This window comes from Diaphorina citri, unplaced genomic scaffold, assembly GCF_000475195.1.
Source record: "Diaphorina citri unplaced genomic scaffold, Diaci psyllid genome assembly version 1.1 scaffold537, whole genome shotgun sequence".
Lineage (NCBI taxonomy): Eukaryota > Metazoa > Arthropoda > Insecta > Hemiptera > Psyllidae > Diaphorina > Diaphorina citri.
Window position 1 is genome coordinate 131,826 of NW_007377971.1, and position 26,435 is coordinate 158,260.

General features: G+C 40.3%; 1 protein-coding gene and 2 long non-coding RNA genes across 3 annotated transcripts in view; 2 read left to right on the forward strand and 1 right to left on the reverse strand.

Annotated features, from left to right (window-relative positions):
- LOC103509866 overlaps positions 1-25,850 on the forward strand; it is a 64,733-nt gene extending 38,883 nt beyond the window's left edge. Inside the window, exons 26-32 of the mRNA XM_008474499.3 lie at positions 10,644-10,793; positions 10,960-11,226; positions 15,676-15,855; positions 17,588-17,785; positions 18,305-18,474; positions 19,080-19,166; positions 24,967-25,850. Of these exons, the coding sequence (XP_008472721.1) occupies positions 10,644-10,793; positions 10,960-11,226; positions 15,676-15,855; positions 17,588-17,785; positions 18,305-18,474; positions 19,080-19,166; positions 24,967-24,990 (1,076 nt within the window). The 3' untranslated portion in view covers positions 24,991-25,850. The remainder of the gene's footprint in view (positions 1-10,643; positions 10,794-10,959; positions 11,227-15,675; positions 15,856-17,587; positions 17,786-18,304; positions 18,475-19,079; positions 19,167-24,966) is intronic.
- Positions 9,217-10,042, forward strand: LOC113467728. Its single transcript, XR_003391694.1, has 2 exons — positions 9,217-9,335; positions 9,984-10,042. It is a non-coding gene; the product is annotated as an uncharacterized LOC113467728 (long non-coding RNA).
- LOC113467727 lies at positions 22,784-23,700 on the reverse strand. Its single transcript, XR_003391693.1, has 2 exons — positions 23,594-23,700; positions 22,784-23,059 (listed from the first exon to the last, which is right to left on the reverse strand). It is a non-coding gene; the product is annotated as an uncharacterized LOC113467727 (long non-coding RNA).
- Positions 25,851-26,435: the final 585 nt, after the last annotated feature.

Here is a 26,435-nt window from a genome sequence, read left to right on the forward strand (position 1 = left end):
TTGACTTACCTAATTTATAGACTATTTTTTTTTTTTTTTTACTTGCTCTTGTGTTGACCGAGCATTTATTTGAATGGGACATGGGACATACATAGGTATAATCTGTTCTTTTCCATCTTGGACGTAGTAGGAGCCTAAGTATGGTTTCTGGGATGGTTTCAAATCCCGCCAAGAGGTACTTCCGCCACCATTAGACGGATGCCCATCTTGCGATTATTAAGTGTAGTGGGAACACTCTCATTCAAATTACATTGCCTAAAGGGCTACAGAACATTCGAAAAAAAAAATCATGTGAAAAAACTCACACGTAGACTCTAAAATGTTTCTGTTTTTCTTCTTCCAGGAATATCGACAATGTAGACCTGCTCATAGGAGGTCTACTGGAAAACTCAGAGCCAGGATCTGCACTGGGTATCACCTTCTCTTGTCTGCTGGCCATATAGAGAGAACTGTAACTGCCGAGGTCTTGTCGTCCCGAAAGCGAAGAAAGAAGGAAGACAGCATAGAGAGAGAGCCAGTCGTTCCGAAAATGAACCTTATCTATTTAGGATGAAATCCGTCCCGGACGGGAATCGAACCCGCGGCCTACATAGATCTATCTATATTGTATTATTTTTAGTGGTGCTCATTGCTCTTCAACACCTGGGTTATATGTTATATGCACTACTCCAGTTTTGGTTGCTTTATAGTCGTTCAAGTAGTTTTGACACTTTCAGGATTAAATCTACTATTAATTTTAATTTCTATTAATTTAATTTTTTCATCTGAAATGTGTTTCAGTGAGCAGATTGATCGAAGAGTCACGGAAAGCGCAGGTAGCCAAATATTCAACCTGGGCCGAGTTCTGTTCCTCTCAAGATGTAGAGGATGTGTTTGTCAATGTTCCCCTGCGTAACCAGAACGTACTGAGAGAAACTTACAAGTAAGTGGAAGGTCCCGGGTTTTAATCCCAAATTGACTTTCCTAATTTATAGACCATTTTTTTTTTTTTTTTTACTTGCTCTTGTGTTGACCGAGCATTTATTTGAATGGGACATAGGTATAATCTGTTCTTTTCCATCTTGGACGTAGTAGGAGCCTAGGTATGGTTTCTGGGATGGTTTTAAATCCCGTCAAGAGGTACTTCCGCCACCATAAGATGGATGCCCATCTTGCGATTATTAAGTATAGTGGGAACACTCTCATTCAAATTGCATTGCCTAAAGGGCTACAGGACATTCGAAAAAAAATCATGTGAAAAAACTCACACGTAGGAACGGGCTCTAAAATGTTTCTATTTTTCTTTTTCCAGGAATATCGACAATGTAGACCTGCTCATAGGAGGTCTACTGGAAAACTCAGAGCCAGGATCTGCACTGGGTATCACCTTCTCTTGTCTGCTGGCCAGACAGTTCTCCGTGCTCAAAGATAGCGATAGGTTTTGGTACGAGAACGATTTCCCACCGACTTCCTTCTCCCGGGGTAAGTATTGAGGAAATCTCCACCGGTGCCGCTGGAAATTGAAAAACTTGATTTAAATAAATGTATTGCCCACCTTTGTGCCTGAGTGCCCACCTCTGTGGCCGACTGGTCAAGAGCACTGACTCCCAACCCGGAGGCGCTTGGTTCGAATCTTGGCCAGGGCGGAAATTTTCAAACCAAACTTTTCCGTTCTTAGATATGCATGGATGTAAAAGAATGCGCCTAAGACGCTTAAGTAATGCAAAAGCGGTGCTGAAGTACATTTTTTTTTTTTTTTTAATATATTGATTTTATTTTTTTTTTTTTTTTCCACCTACTTCCTTCTCCCGGGGTAAGTATTGAGAAAATCTCCTCCGGTGCCGCTGGAAATTGAAAAAACTTGATTTAAATAATTGTATTGCCCACCTTTGTGGCCGAGTGCCCACCTCTGTGGCCGAGTGGTCAAGAGCACTGACTCTCAACCCGGAGGTGCTTGGTTCGAATCTTGGCCAGGGCGGAAATTTTCAAACCAAACATTTTCGTTCTTAGATATGCATGCATGTAAAAGAATGCGCCTAAGACGCTTAAGTAATGCAAAAGCGGTGCTGAAGTACAATCTTTTTTTTTTAATATATTGATTTGATTTCTCGTTTTCAGATCAACTGAACTCCATTCGTCAAACCTCATTGAGTTCAATATTGTGTGAGAATATCCCCGCCTTGCAAAACATTCAGCCCAAGTCATTCCTACAGGCCGATTCTTACCTGTAAGTAAACTGACTACCCTGACCTTTGGGTGAAGACTGTATTTTGAAATTTAGCACAATAGCTGATTTTTTTTTCTTTCTTTTTTTTCCAATATGCCGTTAGTTGAACCCGGAACCTCCAGCGTGTAAGGATAGAGTGATACCTACTCGGTTACAGAGTCGGGTACATCCTTTTATGCATCTTTTTGGCCAACCTCAGTGGTGTAGTAGTTTAGGTACGTTGGATCTGAAGGTTGGTGGTTTGAGTCCAAGTCATAAAATTCATCGAGGAGTATTGAGTAAGGATCTTTACCGTTCTAGAACGGCATTTGTGACTACCACTTTTGTAGGCCTAACACAATGGAAATTTCTTTTATTTCTTATTCGAACTTTATTTCCTTCTTTAACCCTTTTCACACCATCTCTTCCCTCTCCCCCACAGGAATTCACCAATCAGCTGTTCTCATTTCTCCCGCCTGAATCTCACCCTGTGGCAAAGTTCCAGTCAGCCCTCTCTGCCTATCGTTACCAAGGACGTGATTGATCAGGCTCTACAGAGAGCTAGGGAAGATATCAAACATAGACAATCCCTGGAGTACAATTCATTCCGTAAGTATGAAATATATTTTCCTATACCTATGAAATATATAAGACCTTGTTTAGACTGCGGGAGTAAAGGGACTTTTCAGTCTCATTCTGGCAGGATAAACAAGGTATGCCTAGACTATTAGGTGAGAAAACTTCTCGTCTCTTTTACTGGGAAATAATATATCTAACTTATCTTTATCCTGCCTCGGTGGTATAGTAGTCAAGACACCCGCCTGGTAAACAGGAGGGCGTGGGTTCAATCCCAGCCGAGGTATGGAATTTTATCCTCAATGTAATTTGAGAATTTGACCACAGTAATAGTAGTAGCCTACTGGAGTAACGGGACTTTTCAGTCCTATGCGAGCAGTATAAATAAGCACTATTATTATTAATTCTAAGGATAGTGGGGGTTGTTTGAAGAATGATTGAAGAAAGTTGGTATTGAATAAGAAGAAGTAATAAAACATTTTATTTTTCTCTTCTAAAATGTTCCTTTGCCCTTGTACCTAGTCTAAGCTAAGTTTTTGGGACTCTTGTGAAGATATAGGGGCACAGGCCCTTTGAGTGTCCCCTCAAACTGAAGAACTCGCACGAAATCTTTGAAAGGACCCTTCTAAAATTCTGAAATCTTTAAGCACTCCACCAAATAAGAATCAGATGGGGAAATCTTAAGTCTGTCTGCTACTGCTCCGCATCGGCATTACCTACCTACCATTGTTTTTTTTTTTTTTTTTTTTTTTTTTTTTTTTTTTTTTTTTTTTAAAGGGGGAAAAATCCTATTTACAGACCACGTTAATGACGTAATTTTGACATGAGAGAGAGAGAGAGGGAGGGAGAGAGAAGGAGAGAGAGCTAGGGAATATATCAAACACAGACAATCACTGGAGTACAATTCATTCCGTAAGTAACTATCCTATATCCTATTTATACAACACGTTTGTGACGTGAAATTTGGCTTGAAGAAGAAGAAGAAGAAAAAATCAGTACTTCAGTACTTTGAGGTCAAAATTGAACACCTTTTTGGACTGTACTGCACTGATAAGCCATCAAAATTCGCTTTGGTTATTCCTTGGTCCGCCATTACACATTTTTTTTTTTTTTTTTTTCGCACACCCCCGAAGGTTCTGTATCAACTTTATTCATCACAAGCACAATGTACCTAAGTAAAGTCTAAACCTGAATCCTCCTCGTCTAAAACATTAGCGCGATAGCTAAAGTTTGTGTCGACAGAGGAGGAATCAGCTCAGAGTCTAGGTTTTCCTTGCCCTTGGGATCAATATTTAATTTGAAGAAACTATGGAATTTGTAATTTGTTCATGTATTTCTGTTTTGGTTTTCACAGGAATTTCCGTGGATCCTGCTTCACCCACAGGGATTGCTGCTGCATTCAGTAAACCGACTGCTGAAGCATTGAGACTGTCCAATAACTCTATCTTCTACGAGTATGCTACACGAGAGCTGATGAGGTCACTCAAGTAAGAACAAGTCACTTAAGTAAGAAGTCCCTTAGATAAGGCTCTAACTTGTAGATCACTTGGGTTAAGTAACGCGGAGGCGCGTATCTGGTATCGGGTGACTATGACTACTCAAGTACCCGTCCCGAAGTTAAAGTAATGTGAAGAGGAGGCGCGGTATGGCCTACTTGGACAGTTTATATACCATTCCCTACTGTAAAATAATGTGTACAACGGGTTGTCTCGGGGTTGTAGTGGTCAAGACTCTCGCCTGGTAAACAGGAGGGCGTGGGTTCAATCCCAGTCAAGGTATGGAATTTCATCCTCAACATTATCTAAAAAAAAAAACTACATTAATAAATACATAATAGTAACCTACTGCTGAAGTAAAGGGACGCTTTTACTCCTATTTGAGACGTATTCATAAGCACTTCTTATATCAATTAGTAATAAATTATTTTATTCTATTAAGTGCCTCCGTGGCCGAGTGGGTATCACATTAGGCTTGCTCTCCGGAGGTCCCGGTTTTCGATTAACTTTATTTAAGGTTGGGTTGGTTGGGTTTTAAAAGATGAGTGTTTCACCGCCGTTTTTATTTCGTAGCAATGAAACAACTGCTACATTGGACGCATGTGGTCTGTGTGGTAGATGTACCTAAGTAAAGTTTACCTGAATCCTCCTCGTCTAAAACATTAGCGTGATAGCTAAAGTTTGTGTCGACAGAGGAGGAATCAGCTCAGAGTCTAGGTTTTCCTTGCCCTTGGGATCAATTTAATTTGAAGAAACCATACCATATTTTACTATGGAATGTGTAATTTTGTTCATGTATTTCTGTTTTGGTTTTCACAGGAATTTCCGTGGATCCTGCTTCACCCACAGGGATTGCTGCTGCATTCAGTAAACCGACTGCTGAAGCATTGAGACTGTCCAATAACTCTATCTTCTACGAGTATGCTACACGAGAGCTGATGAGGTCACTCAAGTAAGAACAAGTCACTTAAGTAAGAAGTCCCTTAGATAAGGCTATAACTTGTAGATCACTTGGGTTAAGTAACGCGGAGGCGCGTATCTGGTATCGGGTGACTATGACTACTCAAGTACCCATCCCGAAGTTAAAGTAATGTGACGAGGAGGCGCGGTATGGCCTACTTGGACAGTTTATATACCATTCCCTACTGCAAAATAATGTGTACAACGGGTTGTCTCGGGGTTGTAGTGGTCAAGACTAGAAGAAGAAGAAGTTATAAGGGAACATAATAAATAAGGCTATTCTTATTACAGGTCTGAACGCTGTCAACCTCTACGGACTGAAACTGTCCCCCACTGGTTACTACAAGGGATATAACGACAACTGTAAGCCCAACATCATGACCGAATTCGCCACTGCCGCGTACCGTATTGGACACAGTCTGTTGAGACCTTTCATACTACCCTGTACGAATGAAAAAGGTTCATTTTGTTACCGTGTAATTTCATTGAAAGGTAGGTCCATTGATAAAAAGTGCATACCTACCTATGATGTATATGTAGTACTATAAGTAGGTAGGTAGATATACCTATAATAGTACTTACAGGGAAAGAGTAATTTAAGAGTAGGTAATAAGAGTAATTTAAGTACCAATGAGAAATCAAAAGTAGTTTTAAGTCGCCGAAACTTGTGAATTATTAAACCATGAGTATTTTGTGAAATTATATTTCTGCTTTAATTTTGTATTTTAACTAATTTAAAAATCACGTCCCCATAAGCTGATTTATTTGTAGGTATTTGTAAATATTTATTTTTTGTTTAAACATTTCTTTTCATATTTGATAGTGTTGTATAGCTATTCTTGAAATTGATGTTTTTGTACGCTAAAAAAAGTCCGCCTTGGAAATCAAGGAAAATTCTCTGTATTTAAGGCGCTGTATAATATTGTCTCTGATCCAAGGTTTATGATTCTAAGGAATCTAAGGAGTCAATTCTGTGGGCTATATCAGAGCTGCTATTTCATGTCAGTATGCCTTCCCTATTAAAGCACACTCCTTAAGTACTAAGGATTTAATTAAATCTAGCGATTTTTAAACAAACAGAACTCCTTGGATTTGAATTTAAGGATTTTTTTCCGGTGTAGGTATATTATGTGTTTTCTGTAGAGGAGGAAGGAAAGGGAGAGTGAAAGAGTGAGTAGAAGAGATATGTGATAAATAAAGAGTGTGAAAGGAAGCAAGGAGGGAAATAGAGAAAGGAGAAGAGTCAAAAATGTTCAAAAAAAAGTACGTAGGTACTGTACTGCATTTAAATAATTTTAGAATAATAAAATTACATAATATATTAAAAAAAAGCGCCATTTTAGATTTTAGTATATTAAGTAAGCTCCTAATGAGAGATTTAAATTTACCATTAACCTTTCAGTTCGATATCATAGTTACCCCATATATATTTACATTCGATTTTTCATTACTGTCATTTTAAGTCGTAAGTACTTTTTCTACTTGTATAGTTGTAAAATATATCTATATCTATCTTACCTATCAACATAGATCACTACGCATTTTATTTTCAAAGGTTTTACATTCGATTTTTCATTACTGTCATTTTAAGTCGTAAGTCGTAAATACTTTTTCTACTTGTATAGTTGTAAAATATATCTATATCTATCTTACCTATCAACATAGATCACTACGCATTTTATTTTCAAAGGTTTTGAGCATGGACTTCTTTTTTTAAGAGGTTTGATAGAGGGATAGTCCCGAAATCGAAGAGAGAAGCAAGACAAGATAGGAGAAAGCCAGCTGTTCCGAGAACGAACCTTCAAGATAAAATCCGTCCTGGGCGGAAATCGAGCCCGCGACCTAGGCTAGCGCAAATGAGGTCCGTTCTCGGAACGGCTGGCTTTCTCCTATCCTTTCTTTCTTCCATTTCGGGACCTCTATCAAACTTTTTTTTTTATCGTGTCAGGTTTACCGTGTCTGGCAGAAGGTGGAGCATTACGTACTTATACTTTCCGTGTCCGGCCACTTGCACAGCTGGAGTCCCACCCAAATGCCAATTCCATTACAAAGTAGGGATATCTAGGATAAGGGCATCCCACGATCCCAACAACACTCTATGAAGTTGGGATCTAGGGTTTGAGCTTACCCTGTCTACATGTACCATCTACCACCACAGCATTCATGCTCTCATTATTATTTCATGTTATTAATATTTTTTATATGAATCAATAGTTTTTTTGATGGAGCATTACGTACTTATACTTTCCGTGTCCGGCCACACTTGCACAGCTTGAGTCCCGCCCAAATGCCAATTCCATTACAAAGTAGGGATATCTAGGATAAGGGCATCCCACGATCCCACCAACACTCTATGAAGTTGGGTTCTAGGGTTTGAGCGCACCCTGTATAAAATATACATGTACCATCTACCACCACAGCATTCATGCTCTCATTATTATTTCATGTTATTAATATTTTTTATATGAATCAATAGTTTTTTTGGACTTACTTCAGGAGAAATAAGCACTAAAGGGTCTTTTGAGTTTCATTCTAGCAGGATAACTAAGGTCTATGACAGGGGTTCTTAACCTTTTAGAATTGGCGGACCACTATTGATAAACCAAAAATCTCGCGGACCACTTGAGATTTGGCAAGCAACCGCGTTACCACTGGACCAACCGTGCCCCTTATATCCTATATTCTATTCTTTCTGTCTCTCAGGAACCATGCAACAGAACGTCCTAGAGATGCCCAACGACTTCACTAACCTGCGTGTCCCCTGTAACGCCCTCCCTGAAATCAATATCAATATGTGGAAACAGAATAGTCATGGGGGTTGTAATATAGGCGGAGTACAAGTCAGTGTGGGGCAATCCCATCTACCCTCGCCTTGTACCAGTTGTATTTGCACTAGTGAAGGTAAGACTCTTGTAAAAGACCTTTTCTATTTCTTTAGGAAGGGAAATTTCAGGCCAGTCTCCTCTCTGTTCAAAGTCCTCCAGACAGACTAATTAAGCTGGTCTACTCCCTGTTTAACGTTCTTCAGTCAGAGATATTGTAATTCACAATTGTCTTCTACCTATACCTTCAGCTCTAATAGGTGTTCAAGACAAACTGAATACTGAACAAGGCAAAGGAGCTTACTAGTGAAGGTAAGACTCTTGTAAAAAAACCTTTTCTATTTCTTTAGGAAGGGAAATTTCAGGCCAGTCTCCTCTCTGTTCAAAGTCCTCCAGCCAGACTAATTAAGCTGGTCTACTCCCTGTTTAACGTTCTTCAGTCAGAGATATTGTAATTCAATTGTCTTCTACCCATTCAATTCATCTCTAATTAATAGGTGTTCAAGACAAACTGAATACTGAACAAGGCAAAGGAGCTAAAGGACAAATCATAATTTTTTCAGGAGTGGGACTTACTTCGTAGGTTAAGAATGGCTGGTCTATGATATATTCCTGTGCGGACTTTACCACCTAACTCTTAGAGCTCCATTATTATGTGATCAAATCATCATATAAATGAGAATAAAATTCCATCTCTCGGCTGGGATCGAACCCACGCCCTCCTCTTTACTAGGCGAGCGTCTTGACCACTACGCCACCAAGGCAGGTAATGTGGTCAAATCATCATATAAATGAGGATAAAATTCCATCTCTCGGCTGGGATCGAACCCACGCCCTCCTCTTTACTAGGCGAGCGTCTTGACCACTACGCCACCGAGGCAGGTAATATGAACGGTTGTATTGTCTGTTTCACGCACATTAGGAGCCCAATGCGCCTCGCTTCGTGTCACGGATTGTCCTCAACGTATAACGACAACTGTAAGCCCAACATCATGACCGAATTCGCCACTGCCGCCTACCGTATTGGACACAGTCTGTTGAGACCTTTCATACCCAGACTAGGTAAGTAATCACTGTAATCAGCTTGCTAGCCTTTTTTTCTGATACAGGGAACTTTAAAACCACGGAGTGCATCCAAACATGATCAATCGACGTTGATTCACAATAAATTCACATTGATCGGGCAAGGATTCAGTACTGCGAGACGACATTTGCATGGCGCAGTGTTCTAACTTTGTACTGGAACCTAGTGGACTGGAGGACTCTTTGTCTTTCAGAGCTATACCACCTCCTTCCGTAAGTAGATAAGAACCAATTAGTCCCCTTTAAAATTGTACAAATATTTGATTTGATTTTGCATATTATGTTGCATATTTTGGCAACTTTTATGGTGAATATTGCATATACCTATGTTTAGGCTCTTTTTTGGTGGATATAATCCCATCCCTAGTGGTTAGATAGTCATTTAGCAAATGGTCAATAAAAAATATTCTGAAAAAATACAGTTTTATTTCCATCTCCTGATCCAAGTCAGGAAAAATGTTCAATAAGAAGCAGCTAGATCACAGGTTCGATTCCCGAAATATATATCTATCCTAAACATTTATGGTTCGTTGTTGGAATCAGTTCTTTTCTCTTCCCTCGGGACGATATAAGACCTCAGTGGTTACATTTCCGTCTATCAAAGCTCCAAAAAAATTGTTCCTGTAGCCACCCTAGTTAGCTTGGTAGGTGGAGCGTCTGTCTTGTAAGCGCCACGTCGCGGGTTCGATTTCCACCCGGGGCGGATTTTATCCTGAAGGGATAAGGTTCATTCTCGAAATGGCTGGCTTTCTCCTATCCTGTCCTCTTTCTCTCTTCGATTTCGGGACGATAAGACCTTAGCAGTTACAGTTCTCTCTATCAAACCACTTTAAAAAAATGGTTCCTGTTTTGATTTCCCAGGTTCTCCTCAGTTCACCACGAGATCTACCGGATGACCTCATACCCCCACCTCCCCGCCGGTCTGATACAGGGAACTTTAAAACCACGGAGTGCATCCAAACATGATCAATCGACGTTGATTCACAATAAATTCACATTGATCGACGGCCAGCGACTATGTGTGGACACACCTTTATCGGCGAAGGGAAAAGAAGGACAGGATAGAAGAAAGCCAGCCGTTCCGAAAACGAAGTTTCCCCCGGGGTGGGAATCGAACCCGCAACCTGGTGCTTACAAGGCAGACTCACTACCCTCCAAGCTAACTAGACTGGCACTAAGGTCTTTAGGGACAGGGTTTTACCCTCTATTGGGCGATATTAACTCCGGGCTTGTACTTTCCATTCGGGGAAAGTTTCCTCTTAACATTAAACCTTACACAGCCTGATTGAAATCGCTATCGAAATTTGCTATCGAAAAACTAGTAGGTACAATATTTTTGTTGATGGTGGGCATCGAAGCTGAAATCTTCTGCGTTAAAAGCAAGCGCGTTACCACTGGATTAATTGGGTCCCCTATAATAATTATATTGTTAGAGGCATATTTATCCCGAATTATTTGGTTTACCCCCATATTTTGGTATACCCTTCGTAATATAATTTATTTTATTTTCTTCATATCCAGGTCCAAACCACGAACTCCTGAGTGATGGCCATGTACTGTTGAGGGATCACTTCTTCAATCCTGATCTCATATACAAACCTAACATGATTGATGAGATGATGAGAGGTTTGGCTGGCACACCCATGGAAAATCTGGACCAGTTTGTTACCGGTAAGACTTGCCTCCCGTTAACATTTTTTAGCAGGTGGTTTGAATCAATTAATTTTAGAAGATTACCTACATATATAATTTAGGTTAAGCTTCTAAGAATCAAGTCCAAACAAAAATTGTAAGAAATAGTTATTAGATTAATTTTGTGTAAAATTCAATTCCTCAGGCGAAATCACCAATCATCTGTTCGAGGAGAAGGGGCGACCTCATTCCGGGGTTGACTTGCCCGCCCTAAACATACAGCGTGCCCGGGACCACGGCGTTCCATCTTATAACGAATACCGGGCCCTGTGCAACCTAAAGAAAGCCAAAACCTGGGCTGATCTATCTCGGGAGATACCGGATGAAGTGATAGCGAGATTTAGACGAATCTATGCCTCACCTGACGATGTGGATTTGTTCCCTGGGGGACTGAGTGAACGGCCTGTGGCAGGTAATTGATTGGTTTATATCCAGATATAGTTTGGTTTATATCCAGTTAGCTTGATGAAGTGACAGCGAGTATCTGGAAGCGTCAAGCACTCCTGGACAATTCCCTCGATCCCATTGGTCTCGACTTTATCGACGATCTCAACAAGGCCGGATTTCTACCGCCCATCCGTCTTCAGAATGAACCATCGTGTCCGGCTGAACCTTGCGATCCAACTTCGCCGTTCCGGACAATATCCGGCCGATGTAACAATCTGGTGAACACAGAACATGGCCGGAGTATGACCACCTTTTCCCGATTATTACCGTCCGTGTATGAAGATTGTGAGTGCATAACGAAAACACTTTTTCTTTTTGGATATTAGATATTGGTGCTTTATTTAGACTGTCGAAATAGGACATGTAGTACCTTTATTTCAAAGACGACAGAACATATCATGTGCGAATGTGTTGCCTCTCACAAACGACTGCTAATACTTCTCAAAGATGATCACAACACCAAAAGAAGTCAAAGAAATCAGTCCTAAAAGAACCCTGGCCTTCATAAGAAGTCTACGGCTCTTCTAGATAAACAAAGGGAGAGTGGCAAAAGACTTAACCAGGTCGCAGTGATATAGGGCGTTTATTATAGCCGATGGCCCTACTTATACCAATATAGGTATTACCTAGATTTTAATAACAGAGTAAAAACCTATCCCATTTTTTTCTTCCCCCAGTAATCTCCACACCCCGAGTACACTCAGTCTCAGGTGCCCCCCTCCCTACCGCCCGTCTAGTCAGTGCTATGGTACACGCTGATATATCTCATCTCAGCAACAGATATTCTCTCATGGTCATGCAACTGGCCCAGACGATAGACCATGACCTCACCTTCACACCTGTGTATAGAGGTAGGTTTAAATAATGCTATTGTATAATTTTGGAGATTTATTTACAAAAATCTTATTTTTCTTCGCCTTTTCCCATGTACAGACGGGGTCGGCGTTTTTCGTCAGCCTCTCAATCAGCCCTAACGTAGGGTGATTGCTTTGGGCTGACATTTGGTTTTGGCTACAAATTTTACGAGTGAATGCCCTTCACACTCAACCTGTGCTATTTCTTTAGAAAGATAATGAAATTCAGGCTGGTAAACTCCCTGTTTAAAGTCCCCCAGCCAGACTAAGCTGGTCTACTCCCTGTTTAACGTCCCTATAATATCTGTTATGTCCCATCTGTTATTTTTATCTTCCAGGATTCTTCACCTCCATCCCGGATTGTCGCCCTAAAGATAATGAAATTCAGGCTGGTATACTCCCTGTTTATAGTCCCCCAGCCAGACTAAGCTGGTCTACTCGCTGTTTAACGTCCCTATAATATCTGTTATGTCCCATCTGTTATTTTTATCTTCCAGGATTCTTCACCTCCATCCCGGATTGTCGCCCTTGTGACTCCCGTATCACGGTTCATCCAGAGTGTATGCCCATCCCTATCCCAGCCGGTGATCCATACTTCCCTCAGTACAACCGCACGACTGGACGACCCTTGTGTTTGCCCTTCATGAGATCTCTGTCAGGTAAGAAAACTGGTGAACCATCATACTATACCTACCATACTTTGATAGAGGGAACTGTGACAGCGGAGGTCTTATCGTCCCGAAAGCGAAGAGAGAAGGAAGACAGGATAGGAGAAAGCCAGCCGTTCCGAGAACGAACCTTTTCGGTTTACAGGCTGGCACTAAGGTCTTTAGGGACAGGGTTTTACCCTCTATTGGGCGATATTAACTCCGGGCTTGAACTTTCCATTCGGTGAAAGTTTCCTCTTAACATTAAACCTTACACAGCCTGATTGAAATCGCTATCGAAAAACTAGTTGGTACAATATTTTTGTTGATGGTGGGCATCGAAGCTGAAATCTTCTGCGTGGAAAGCAAGCGCGTTACCACTGGACTAATTGGGTCCCCTATAATAATTATATTGTTAGAAGCATATTTATCCCGAATTATTTGGTTTACCCCCATAGTTTGGTATACCCTTCGTAATATAATTTATTTTACTTTCTTCATATCCAGGTCCAAACCACGAACTCCTGAGTGATGGCCATGTACTGTTGAGGGATCACTTCTTCAATCCTGATCTCATATACAAACCTAACATGATTGATGAGATGATGAGAGGTTTGGCTGGCACACCCATGGAAAATCTGGACCAGTTTGTTACCGGTGAGACTTGCCCCGAAATATATGTATATCTATCCCAAACAGTTATGGTTCGTTGTTGGAATCAGTTCTTTTCTCTTCCCTCGGGACGATATAAGACCTCAGTAGTTACATTTCCGTCTATCAAAGCTCCAAAAAAATTGTTCCTGTAGCCACCCTAGTTAGCTTAGTAGGTGGAGCGTCTGCCTTGTAAGCGCCACGTCGCGGGTTCGATTTCCACCCGGGGCGGATTTTATCCTGAAGGGATAAGGTTCATTCTCGAAATGGCAGGCTTTCTCCTATCCTGTCCTCTTTCTCTCTTCCAGTTCGAGATGATAAGACCTTAGCAGTTATAGTTCCCTCTGTCAAACCACTTTAAAAATGGTTCCTGTTTTGATTTCCCAGGTTCTCCTCAGTTCACCACGAGATCTACCGGATGACCTCATACCCCCACCTCCCCGCCGGTCCGCCAAGCGTATTTCATTCAGTGACAAGGTGGTTTGAATCAATTAATTTTAGAAGATTACCTACCAATATAATTTAGGTTAAGCTTCTAAGAATCAAGTCCAAACAAAAATTGTAAGAAATGGTTATTAAATTAATTTTGTGTAAAATTCAATTCCTCAGGCGAAATCACCAATCATCTGTTCGAGGAGAAGGGGCGACCTCATTCCGGGGTTGACTTGCCCGCCCTAAACATACAGCGTGCCCGGGACCACGGCGTCCCATCTTATAACGAATATCGGGCCCTGTGCAACCTGAAGAAAGCCAAAACCTGGGCTGATCTATCTCGGGAGATACCGGATGAAGTGATAGCGAGATTTAGACGAATCTATGCCTCACCTGACGATGTGGATTTGTTCCCTGGAGGACTTAGTGAACGGCCAGTGGCAGGTAATTGATTGGTTTATATCCAGATATAGTTTGGTTTATATCCAGTTAGCTTGATGAAGTGATAGCGAGACTTAGACGTATCTATGCCTCGCCTGACGATGTAGATTTGTTCCCTGGAGGACTTAGTGAACGACCCGTGGCAGGTAATTGATTGGTTTATATCCCAAGAGTTTGATTTATATCTTTAGATTTGGTTTACACTTTACACTCATATGTTAAGAGGTAATTTTATTATTTGGTTCACCTCTCGAATTATTTGTTTTTTTCTCGTAGACATTTTATATCCCTTAATGAGTTTGGTTTATCCCTTGAGTAGTTTGGTTTATAACCGATATAGTTTGGTTCATCTCCAAATGGTTTGGTATACCCGACCTAATATTGATTGACATGTACATATCAGATTCTCCCCCCATATTTGGTCTATCTTCAGATTGTTTGGTTTAGCCCAAATTTTTGGTTCATCCCACAGATAATTTTGTTTTTACCCCAGATAGGTTTATGCCAGATATTTAGGTTTACCCCTCATAATTTAATTTATCTCTTGATCCCTTGGTATTTGGTATAACCCATTTAAAGTTTGGTTTCAAATAAAATTGAAAAACTCGGCATTAAAATAATTAAAAAAAAAAAAAAACTGTTGAAATAGGTATTCCTCAACTAATATAGGTAAGTACATTCATATTTTTCCCCCATCCGCCAGGTGGTATGGTCGGGTCGACATTCGCGTGCATCTTCGGCCTACAGTTCCGCCAGCTGAGGAAGTGCGATAGGTTCTGCTATATTAGACTTGTGTGGTCTGTGTCGTAGCATGTCCATCCCGTAATACCTATGTCCCTCATCCCTCATTAATCAATAAAATACGCGTTGAAATATTTTTCCACTAATACATTCATTCTTCCCCCTTTCCGCCAGGTGGTATGGTCGGGCCGACATTCGCGTGTATCATCGGCCTACAGTTCCGACAACTGAGGAAGTGCGATAGGTTTTGGTACGAGTGAGGTTTAGACGTATCTATGCCTCGCCTGACGATGTAGACTTGTTCCCTGGAGGACTGAGTGAACGACCCGTGGCAGGTAATTGATTGGTTTATATCCCAAGAGTTTGGTTTATATCATTAGATTTGGTTTACACTCATATGTTAAGAGGTAATTTTATTATTTGGTTCACCTCTCGAATTATTTGTTTTTTCTCGTAGACATTCGCGTGCATCATCGGCCTACAGTTCCGCCAGCTGAGGAAGTGCGATAGGTTCTGCTACATTAGACTTGTGTGGTCTGTGTCGTAGCATGTCCATCCCGTAATATGTCCCTCATCCCTCATTAATCAATAAAATACGCGTTGAAATATTTTTCAACTAATACATTCATTCTTCCCCCTTTCTGCCAGGTGGTATGGTCGGGCCGACATTCGCGTGTATCATCGGCCTACAGTTCCGACAACTGAGGAAGTGCGATAGGTTTTGGTACGAGACTGATGATCCTGTGATCCGGTTTACCGAACCACAACTGCAGGAGATCAGGAAAGCCACCCTGGCCAAAGTAATCTGCGCCAATATGGACTATCCAGGTATGAATGGAATAGATTGATATTAAATAGAATAGATTATTATGGAATAGAAATCATTCTGAATGATATTTCAAGAATAGAATAGACTGATGATCTTGTGATCCGGTTTACCGAACCACAACTGCAGGAGATCAGGAAAGCCACCCTGGCCAAAGTAATCTGCGCCAATATGGACTATCCAGGTATGAATGGAATAGATTGATGTTAAATAGAATAGATTATTATGGAATAGAAATTATTCTGAATGATATTTCAAGAATAGAATAGACTGATGATCTTGTGATCCGGTTTACCGAACCACAACTGCAGGAGATCAAGAAAGCCACCCTGGCCAAGGTTATCTGCGCCAATATGGACTACCCAGGTATGAAATACAATAGGATAAGTATAGGTAGTTTGTTCTTAAGATTGGAGATATTTAAAGAGTGCATGAACTATTAGAAGGATGTTTAAAGAATGAATAACTCTTTTCAGTGGAGACTGCTCAGTCAGTAGGAGTTATGTGTTTTAGTTGAAGAGTGAGTTAAATTCATACATCTTGCACTGCTTGCGGGTAGCTTGATACCAAATGGTAAAATCTTAGTCGTAAAACCCCTCTTTCTTCTTTTCATAAACCACTACTTGGAAAAGTGCCAGCCTAGAACTGCTCAGTCAGTAGGAGTTGTGTGTTTTAGTTGAAGAGTGAGTTATATTCATACATCTTGCACTGCTTGCGAGTAGCTTGATACCAAATGGTAAAATCTTAGTCGTAAAACCCCTCTTTCTTCTTTTCATAAACCACTACTTGGAAAAGTGCCAGCCTAGTTAGCTTGGAGGGTAGCGCGTCTGCCTTGTAAGCGCTAGGCCGCGGGTTCGATTCCCGCCCGGGGCGGTTTCTATCCTGAACGGTTTTTCTATGTTCATTCTCGGAACGGCTGGCTTTCCCCTATCCCGTCTTCCTTCTTCGATTTCGGGACGATAAGACCTTAGAAGTTACAGTTCCCTCTGTCAAACCTCTTGGAAAAAAAATCTCCCCTCAATACTCCCCATATTATGTCACAATATATGAGACCTTGGTTAGACTGCGGGGGTAAAGAGACTTTTCAGTCCTATCCCAGCAGGATAAACGAGATATATTCTATTCTTTCTCTCTCTCAGGAACCATGCAACAGAACGTCCTAGAGATGCCCAACGACTTCACTAACCTGCGTGTCCCCTGTAACGCCCTCCCTGAAATCATAATGTTCATTCTCCGAACGGCTGGCTTTCTCCTATCCTGTCTTCCCTCTTCGATTTCGGGACGATAAGACCTTAGAAGTTACAGTTCCCTCTGTCAAACCTCTTGGAAAAAAATCTCCCCTCAATACTCCCCATATTATGTCACAATATATAAGACCTTGGTTAGACTGCGGGGGTAAAGGGACTTTTCAGTCCTATCCCAGCAGGATAAGCGAGATTTTTTTTTTCTTTTTTTTAAAATTAGACGCTTGTGGCCTGTGTCGTAACATGCCCATCCCGTAGTATGCCTCTCATCAGATGGGCGAGAAGAGACACAATACTTCCCATTTAGGTGCTGGGTCAACACGAGAACACCAGAAAGTAACCCGTTGAAATATTTGCAATCGAAAAACGAGTACAAATTTTTTTCGATGGTGGGATTCGAACCCGGGACCTTCTGCATGGCAAGCAACCGCGTTACCACTGGACCAACCGTGCCCCTTATATCCTATATTCTATTCTTTCTGTCTCTCAGGAACCATGCAACAGAACGTCCTAGAGATGCCCAACGACTTCACTAACCTGCGTGTCCCCTGTAACGCCCTCCCTGAAATCAATATCAATATGTGGAAACAGAATAGTCATGGGGGTTGTAATATAGGCGGAGTACAAGTCAGTGTGGGGCAATCCCATCTACCCTCGCCTTGTACCAGTTGTATTTGCACTAGTGAAGGTAAGACTCTTGTAAAAGACCTTTTCTATTTCTTTAGGAAGGGAAATTTCAGGCCAGTCTCCTCTCTGTTCAAAGTCCTCCAGCCAGACTAATTAAGCTGGTCTACTCCCTGTTTAACGTTCTTTAGTCAGAGATATTGTAATTCAATTGTCTTCTACCCATTCAATTCATCTCTAATTAATAGGTGTTCAAGACAAACTGAATACTGAACAAGGTAAAGGATCTAAAGGACAAATCATAATTTTTTCAGGAGTGGGACTTACTTCAGGAGAAACAAGCACTAAAGGGTCATTCTAGCAGGATAACTAAGGTCTATGTTATTTTACTGTGCGTTCTTTACCACCTAAGCCTTAGAGCTCCATTATTATGTGGTCAAATCATCATATAAATGAGGATAAAATTCCATCTCTCGGCTGGGATCGAACCCACGCCCTCCTCTTTACTAGGCGAGCGTCTTGACCACTACGCCACCGAGGCAGGTAATATGAACGGTTGTATTGTCTGTTTCACGCACATTAGGAGCCCAATGCGCCTCGCTTCGTGTCACGGATTGTCCTCAACTTCTTCGGGAAGCCGGCAAGGATTCCGTTCTGCGAGACGACATATGCATGGCGCAGTGTTCGAACTTTGTACTGGAACCTAGTGGACTGGAGGACTCTTTGTCTTTCAGAGCTATACCACCTCCTTCCGTAAGTAGATAAGAACTAATTAATCCCCTTTAAAATTGTACAAATATTTAATTTCACTATGCATATTTTGTTGCAAATTTGGTGAATTCCATGGTGCATATTGCATATATATTTAAGCTCTCTTTTGGTGGATATAATCCCATCCCTAGTGATTAGATAGTCATTTAACAAATGGTTAATAAAAAATATTCTGAAAGAATACAGTTTTATTTCCATCTCCTGATCCAATCCAAATAAAAGTCACGAAAAATGTTCAATAAGAAGCAGCTAGATCACAGGTTCGATTCCCGAAATATATATCTATCCCAAACAGTTATGGTTCGTTGTTGGAACCAGTTCTTTTCTCTTCCCTCGGGACGATATAAGACCTCAGTAGTTACATGTAGCCACCCTAGTTAGCTTGGTAGGTTGAAGCGCCAGGTCGCGGGTTCGAATTCCACCCGGGTCGGATTTTATCCTGAAGGGATAAGGTTCATTCTCGAAATGGCAGGCTTTCTCCTATCCTGTCCTCTTTCTCTCTTCGATTTCAGGACGATAAGACCTTAGCAGTTACAGTTCCCTCTGTTAAACCACTTTAAAAAATGGTTCCTGTTTTGATTTCCCAGGTGCTCCTCAGTTCACCACGAGATCTACCGGATGACCTCATACCCCCACCTCCCCGCCGGTCCGCCAAGCGTATATCATTCAGTGACATCGGGAAAGTGTACTTTTCATCGCGCATTTTGAATTTGTTTGTGAACCTTGTAGTATAAGTTTGAGCTTGAAGGCACAGCGGAAAAATTGGAGAAAAGAGCGGATATCGTTCTTATTGAAAATATCTTCGTAATTATATATGTAACAGGCTCGTGAGTGGAAGGTAACTAGGCAAGGTTAACGTTGGAAACGTTCTCTACCACCAAACCCTTATAGATCCATTATTACCTACAGGCTCGTGAGTGGAGTAGATTCGTAGTAGCTTAACCCATCCTTTAGGGCTGTTTGCCCCTACACCTAAGCCTCGGAGTGGGCTTTTTGTGTTTGGAGTTAAGCTGCTGTCCCCGGGCCTTGATGGAACCTAGAAGCATCCTCACTGGTATATTTCAACCTCCTCAGTTTCTCTAAAATTCACCTGCAGCAGCTCTAGAAAGTCCGCACAATCAGGTTTATTCCAGAGAAAAGCTGTGAGTCCATATATTACCACCAAACCCTTATAGATCCATTATTACCTATCTCGTCAAATTCTCAAATAAATGAGGATGAAAATTCCATGCCTCAACTGGGATTGAACCCGAGCTGTAGATGTTATTAGTGCTCTGGACGTCAATAAAATAATACCTATTCAGATTTCTCATGAAAATAAACCAGGACATAACTTACCCATCAATATCACGTTGAAAACTTACGTCAGCCATTTGCAATCTGGCCCCTTGCACCCGATTGGTCATTAAGAAAAAAAGAAATCGATTTATTCCGAAAATGAATGAGACCCAGAGTCCTCTTTATGAAAATTATTGGTTTATCCCGAATTATTTGGTTTATTTCCAGATAGTTTGATTCATCCCGAAATATTTGAGTAATCGCCAGATTGTTTGGATTATCCTGAAATGTTTGGTTTATCTCCAGATAGTTTGGTATATCCCGAATTATTTGGTCTATTGCCAGGTAGTTTTGTTTATCTGGAATATTTGTTTAATCGTTAGGTTCATCCCGAATTATTCGGTTTATCGCCAGATAGACCAAAGTATATTTAGTCGGTGGCCTAACGTCAAAAAAGCTGCATTTCGTCAGGAAAGCACCAAATTTGGCATGGACCTTCATTTGGACCATATAAAATGATTGAAATGAAATCCCGTTTCAACAAACAACCCTCCTTTTGAAACGTCAAAATTATGACAGCTCATCTTGAACATCATATTGCGAAACAAAGGAGAGAGAGAGGTAAGCTGATGTATAATAGAGAATTGGAAGATAATTGAAGCAGAAAATATGAAGGGAATAAACGGAACACGTACGGTTAGCCCAGTGGTAACGCGCTTGGTGGCCATGCAGAAGGTCCCGGGTTCGAATCCCACCATTGACGAAAAAAATCGTATACTAACTTCGATTGTAAATATTTCAATGGGTCACTTTTTGGTGTTCTCTTGTTGACCCAGCACCTAAATGGGGAGTATTGTGTCTCTTATCGCCCATCTGATGAGAAGCATACTACGGGATGGGCATGCTACGACACAGACCACACGCGTTAAACACTCATCTTTTTTTTTTAATAGGTACCATCATTATCCACTAGTAGGTAGTAGGTATCTACCTATTCTTTCACAGTTTGGTCTGCTTTCTTCTAGTAGTTTGGACCAAACCTAGCAAATGAAGCCCAAATCTCAGAAAAGAAAAGCACACACAAAAATGTAAAATTTTGAAAAGGCACCACAAAATAAATCCAAAACACAAGATACACACTTGCACAGGGTAGCAAACATTTGATTAAACTTGAAAGCCCTCTCAAAACTTACACACAAAAAGCTCAGGATTCCAAAAAGAAGAAGAAAAATACAATAGGTACCTACAGTAAAAAATAATAATGATCTCGAATTTTTTACCAGGGTGGTTAGAAGGAGGAGGGGGGTTCGATCTCCCTCTTCAAAACACAAGATACACACTTGCACAGGGTAGCAAACATTTGATTAAACTTGAAAGCCCTCTCAAAACTTACACACAAAAAGCTCAGGATTCCAAAAAGAAGAAGAAAAATACAATAGGTACCTACAGTAAAAAATAATAATGATCTCGAATTTTTTACCAGGGTGGTTAGAAGGAGGAGGGGGGTTCGATCTCCCTCTTCTGCCATTTTTTTTTCTCCCCCCTATAAAGCTTTCATAGACATACTACGAGGGTTGGGTTTCGAGTTGCTCCCGCCCTTTTATGGATTTTTTGTCCCCTTTTCTCCTATTATGAAGGTTTCTGTTTTCTACGTGAGGTTCGTGAGAATTTTGCTGATGGAGAAAATATTGTATGACTTCTCACCCCTATAAAGCTTTCATAGAAATACTACGAGGGTTGGGTTTCGAGTTGCTCCCGCCCTTTTATGGATTTTTTGTCCCCTTTTCTCCTATTATGAATGTTTCTGTTTTCTACGTGAGGTTCGTGAGAATTTTGCTGATGGAGAAAATATTGTATGAGTCTTTCTGAGATAAACTCAGAAAACGGGATACCATATCATGTATAGGTAGATAGGTACTAGTAAGAAGAAGAAATGGATCTTCACTAGACTAAATTAAACAACTTTATTGATGGAAAGGGTCAACATGTTTTAGCACCTCATAAGGACTCCTGGTTTGATTCCCGCAGTAGTCGAAGGAAGGATTTCGGTTTCGGCTTTTTTTCATAATCCCATTTCGATTTGAGGAGTCAAATATTCCTATCCCCATTTCGGTACTTGTGCAGAAGTCACGTCCGTGGAATATTGCTACCAAAGGAACTGGCACAAACGAGCAGTGACCAGTGTTATTATAGGGTTAGGTTAAATGCAAGAAGGAGTTTCCACAATAAAATTAGAGCAGTGATTAGTGTTATTATAGGGTTAGGTTAAATACAAAAAGGAGCTTTTCTTTTCCACGGACGTGACTTCTGCATAGTCACCTTCTGGTTCCTAGACTTTCCAGAAATAGAAACATTTAACTTAAAATATTCCTGAGATTTGTTGTGGTAGCAGTTTGGTATCAAGAGATTTGGGCGCCTATAATGATGGATACTGGAGGTAGGTATGGCTCTAACGTTGACCTGTGAAACAATAAGTTTCAATCACTTACATACCCAATTTCATGGTTTAAATTTTATTATTTTAATATTCTATTATACGCAATACTTTCTGGTTCCTAGACTTTCCAGAAAAAATAGAAACATTTAAATTAAAATATTCCTGAGATTTGTTGTGGTAGCAGTTTGGTATCAAGAGATTTGGGCACCTATAATGATGGATACTGGAGGTAGGTATGGCTCTAACGTAGACCTGTGAAACAATAAGATCACAATCAGTTTATTAATCGAAATTAACTACTGGTTCAGTGGTGATTGGTTAGCGAAGTGGATTTTCTCCGCAGTAGTCGAAGGAAGGGTTTCGGTTTCGGCTTTTTTCATAATCCGATTTCGATTTGAGGAGTCAAATATTCCTATCCCCATTTCGGTACTTGTACAGAAGTCACGTCCGTGGAATATTGCTACCAAAGGAACTGGCACAAACGAGCAGTGACCAGTGTTATTATAGGGTTAGGTTAAATGCAAGAAGGAGTTTCCACAATTGGAGCAGTGATTGGTGTTATTAAGTTATTATAGGGTTAGGTTAAATACAAAAAGGAGCTTTTCTTTTCGACGGGCGTGACTTCTGCATAATTACCCCCATTTCAATCACTTACATACACAATTTCATGGTTTAAGTTTTATTATTTTAATATTCTATTATACGCAATACTTTCTGGTTCCTAGACTTTTCAGAAATAGAAACATTTAACTTAAAATATTCCTGAGATTTGTTGTGGAAGCAGTTTGGTATCAAGAGATTTGGGCGCCTATAATGATGGATACTGGAGGTAGGTATGGCTCTAACGTTGACCTGTGAAACAATAAGATCTCAATCAGTTTATTAATCGAAATTAACTACTGGTTCAGTGGTGATTGGTTAGCGAAGTGGATTTTCTCATCTGGTAGTTGGTGGTTCGAGTCCAAGCGATGAAATTGAGCGAGATTGAGTGGAGAACGACACGATTAGGTATATTTTTTAGTGGTTTAGTGAACACAATCAGTTTATTAATCGAAATTAACTACTGGTTCAGTGGTGATTGGTTAGCGAAGTGGATTTTCTCATCTGGTGGTTGGTGGTTCGAGTCCAAGCGATGAAATTGAGCGAGATTGAGTGGAGAACGACACGATTAGGTATATTTTTTAGTGGTTTAGTGAACCATAGAACTTATTTGGAAAAAAGGACCAATCTTAGTGGTCTATGGCTAGCACTCTGGATATGGAGGTTGGTGGTTCGAGTCCTTGTCAAGGGTCTAGGAATTACCTTGCCCTTGGGATCAATTTCATTTGAACAAATCATTTCCTGATGAAAATTCATTATGAAAAACAATAAGTGGAAAATACTTACCTTTCATTTGTACTTATGAGTCATCATCCTAAAGCAGGCGAAAAACATTCCTAGTGTTATCAGGGTCATGTACAGAGCGGGATACCAGTTTTGATGCATATACAGCTCTATACTGCCTTGGAAAGTGTACTTTTCATCGCGCATTTTGAATTTGTTTGTGAACCTTGTAGTATAAGTTTGAGCTTGAAGGCACAGAGGAAAAATTGGAGAAAAGAGCGGATATCGTTCTTATTGAAAATATCTTCGTAATTATAACAGGCTCGTGAGTGGAAGGTAACTAGGCAAGGTTAACGTTGGAAACGTTCTCTACCACCAAACCCTTATAGATCCATTATTACCTATCTCGTCAAATTCTCAAATAAATGAGGATGAAAATTCCATGCCTCAACTGGGATTGAACCCGAGCTGTAGATGTTATTAGTGCTCTGGACGTCAATAAAATAATACCTATTCAGATTTCTCATGAAAATAAACCAGGACATAACTTACCCATCAATATCACGTTGAAAACTTACGTCGGCCATTTGCAATCTAGCTCCCCCCACCCCATTGCATAATTCCCGTTTTCTTCGCTATCTGGGGAGGGTGATCTTTTCCTTAACGGGAGGGGGATAACCACCCCACGTATTGACGTACCACCCCCCCCACCACCACCCGGCCAAACTATCCACTGTGCTTTCGACTGATTTTTTTTTTCTGTGCAAGAGACTTGCCTCCCATTAACATTTTTTAGCAGGTGGTTTGAATCAATTAATTTTAGAAGATTACCTACCAATATAATTTAGGTTAAGCTTCTAAGAATCAAGTCCAAACAAAAATTGTAAGAAATGGTTATTAAATTAATTTTGTGTAAAATTCAATTCCTCAGGCGAAATCACCAATCATCTGTTCGAGGAGAAGGGGCGACCTCATTCCGGGGTTGACTTGCCCGCCCTAAACATACAGCGTGCCCGGGACCACGGCGTCCCATCTTATAACGAATATCGGGCCCTGTGCAACCTGAAGAAAGCCAAAACCTGGGCTGATCTATCTCGGGAGATACCGGATGAAGTGATAGCGAGATTTAGACGAATCTATGCCTCACCTGACGATGTGGATTTGTTCCCTGGGGGACTGAGTGAACGACCCGTGGCAGGTAATTGATTGGTTTATATCCAGATATAGTTTGGTTTATATCCAGTTAGCTTGATGAAGTGATAGCGAGACTTAGACGTATCTATGCCTCACCTGACGATGTGGATTTGTTCCCTGGAGGACTTAGTGAACGGCCAGTGGCAGGTAATTGATTGGTTTATATCCAGATATAGTTTGGTTTATATCCAGTTAGCTTGATGAAGTTAGTGATAGCGAGATTTAGATCTATGCGCAGTGACATCGCCAGCGCTGTGTTTGGTTAGACCAGCCCTGGGAACCAGCCATTGTGTTTGGTTAGACCAGCAGCCCTGGGAAGTAACCAGCCATTGTGTTTGGTTAGACCAGGCCTGGGAAGCCGTGTTTGGTTAAACCAGCCCTGGGAACTAACCAGCCATTGTGTTTGGTTAGACCAGGCCTGGGAGCCATCAGTAAAAGTGTATTATGTAAGACTGCATTGTTCAGATGTTTGCAAGGAAGACGTTTTGCAAGAAAGAGTCAAATGTAAATTACTTATCTATTATTATTATTGTCATTAAGAAAAAAAGAAATCGATTTATTCCGAAAATGAATGAGACCCAGAGTCCTCTTTATGAAAATTATTGGTTTATCCCGAATTATTTGGTTTATTTCCAGATAGTTTGATTTATCCCGAAATATTTGATTAATAGCCAGATTGTTTGGATTATCCTGAAATGTTTGGTTTATCTCCAGATAGTTTGGTATATCCCGAATTATTTGGTCTATTGCCAGGTAGTTTGGTTTATCCGGAATATTTGTTTAATCGTTAGGTTCATCCCGAATTATTTGGTTTATCGCCAGATAGACCAAAGTATATTTAAACAATCAAGCTGTAATGCTTCTATCCTATACCTTCTAAATGCTGCCTTAAGGTAGGTAATCTAGGTTAGTGATACCTATTAATAAAGGAAAATAAAAAAATGCCTACTTTCACAAGATTTTTATGTTTAAAAGTTACCATTAGAATATTCTATGTAGTTGTATGCTATTGAATATTGTTCAATTGTTTTTAGTTGCCATGAAAATCAACACAAATGTACTGATTATTATTTTAATGAAGTTGAAAATTACACTTTCTCTAAGTCACTTCACGATTTTGCCCAGACTTCAATTGTATAATTAATTTATATTGAATTGATTTGAAATAAAAACAAAGCACAGGTTTACAAAATAATAAATTAAGATCAGGGATTTCAGAAAAAAAAGCCCCGTTTATACTGCCTTAGAAATCGGCCTATACTGTAAGGAGCGCGGTAGCGCTCCGCCCCGCCAAGTCAAGAAAGTTTGATAATTTATATTGAATTGATTTGAAATAAAAACACAGCACAGGTTTACAAAATAATAAATTAAGATCAGGGATTTCAGAAAAAAAAGCCCCGTTTATACTGCCTTAGAAATCGGCCTATACTGTGGTTTATCGCCAGATAGACCAAAGTATTAAGTATTACATCTTTAAACAATCAAGCTGTAATGCTTCTATCCTATATTTTCTAAATGCTGCCTTAAGGTAGGTAATCTAGGTTGGTGATACATATTAATAAAGGAAATAAAAAAAAAATGCCTACTTTTACAAGATTTTTGTGAAAGTTACCATTAGATTCTATGTAGTTGTATGCTATTGAATATTGTTCAATTGTTTTTTAGTTGCCATGAAAATCAACACAAGTGTACCGTACTGATTATTATTTTA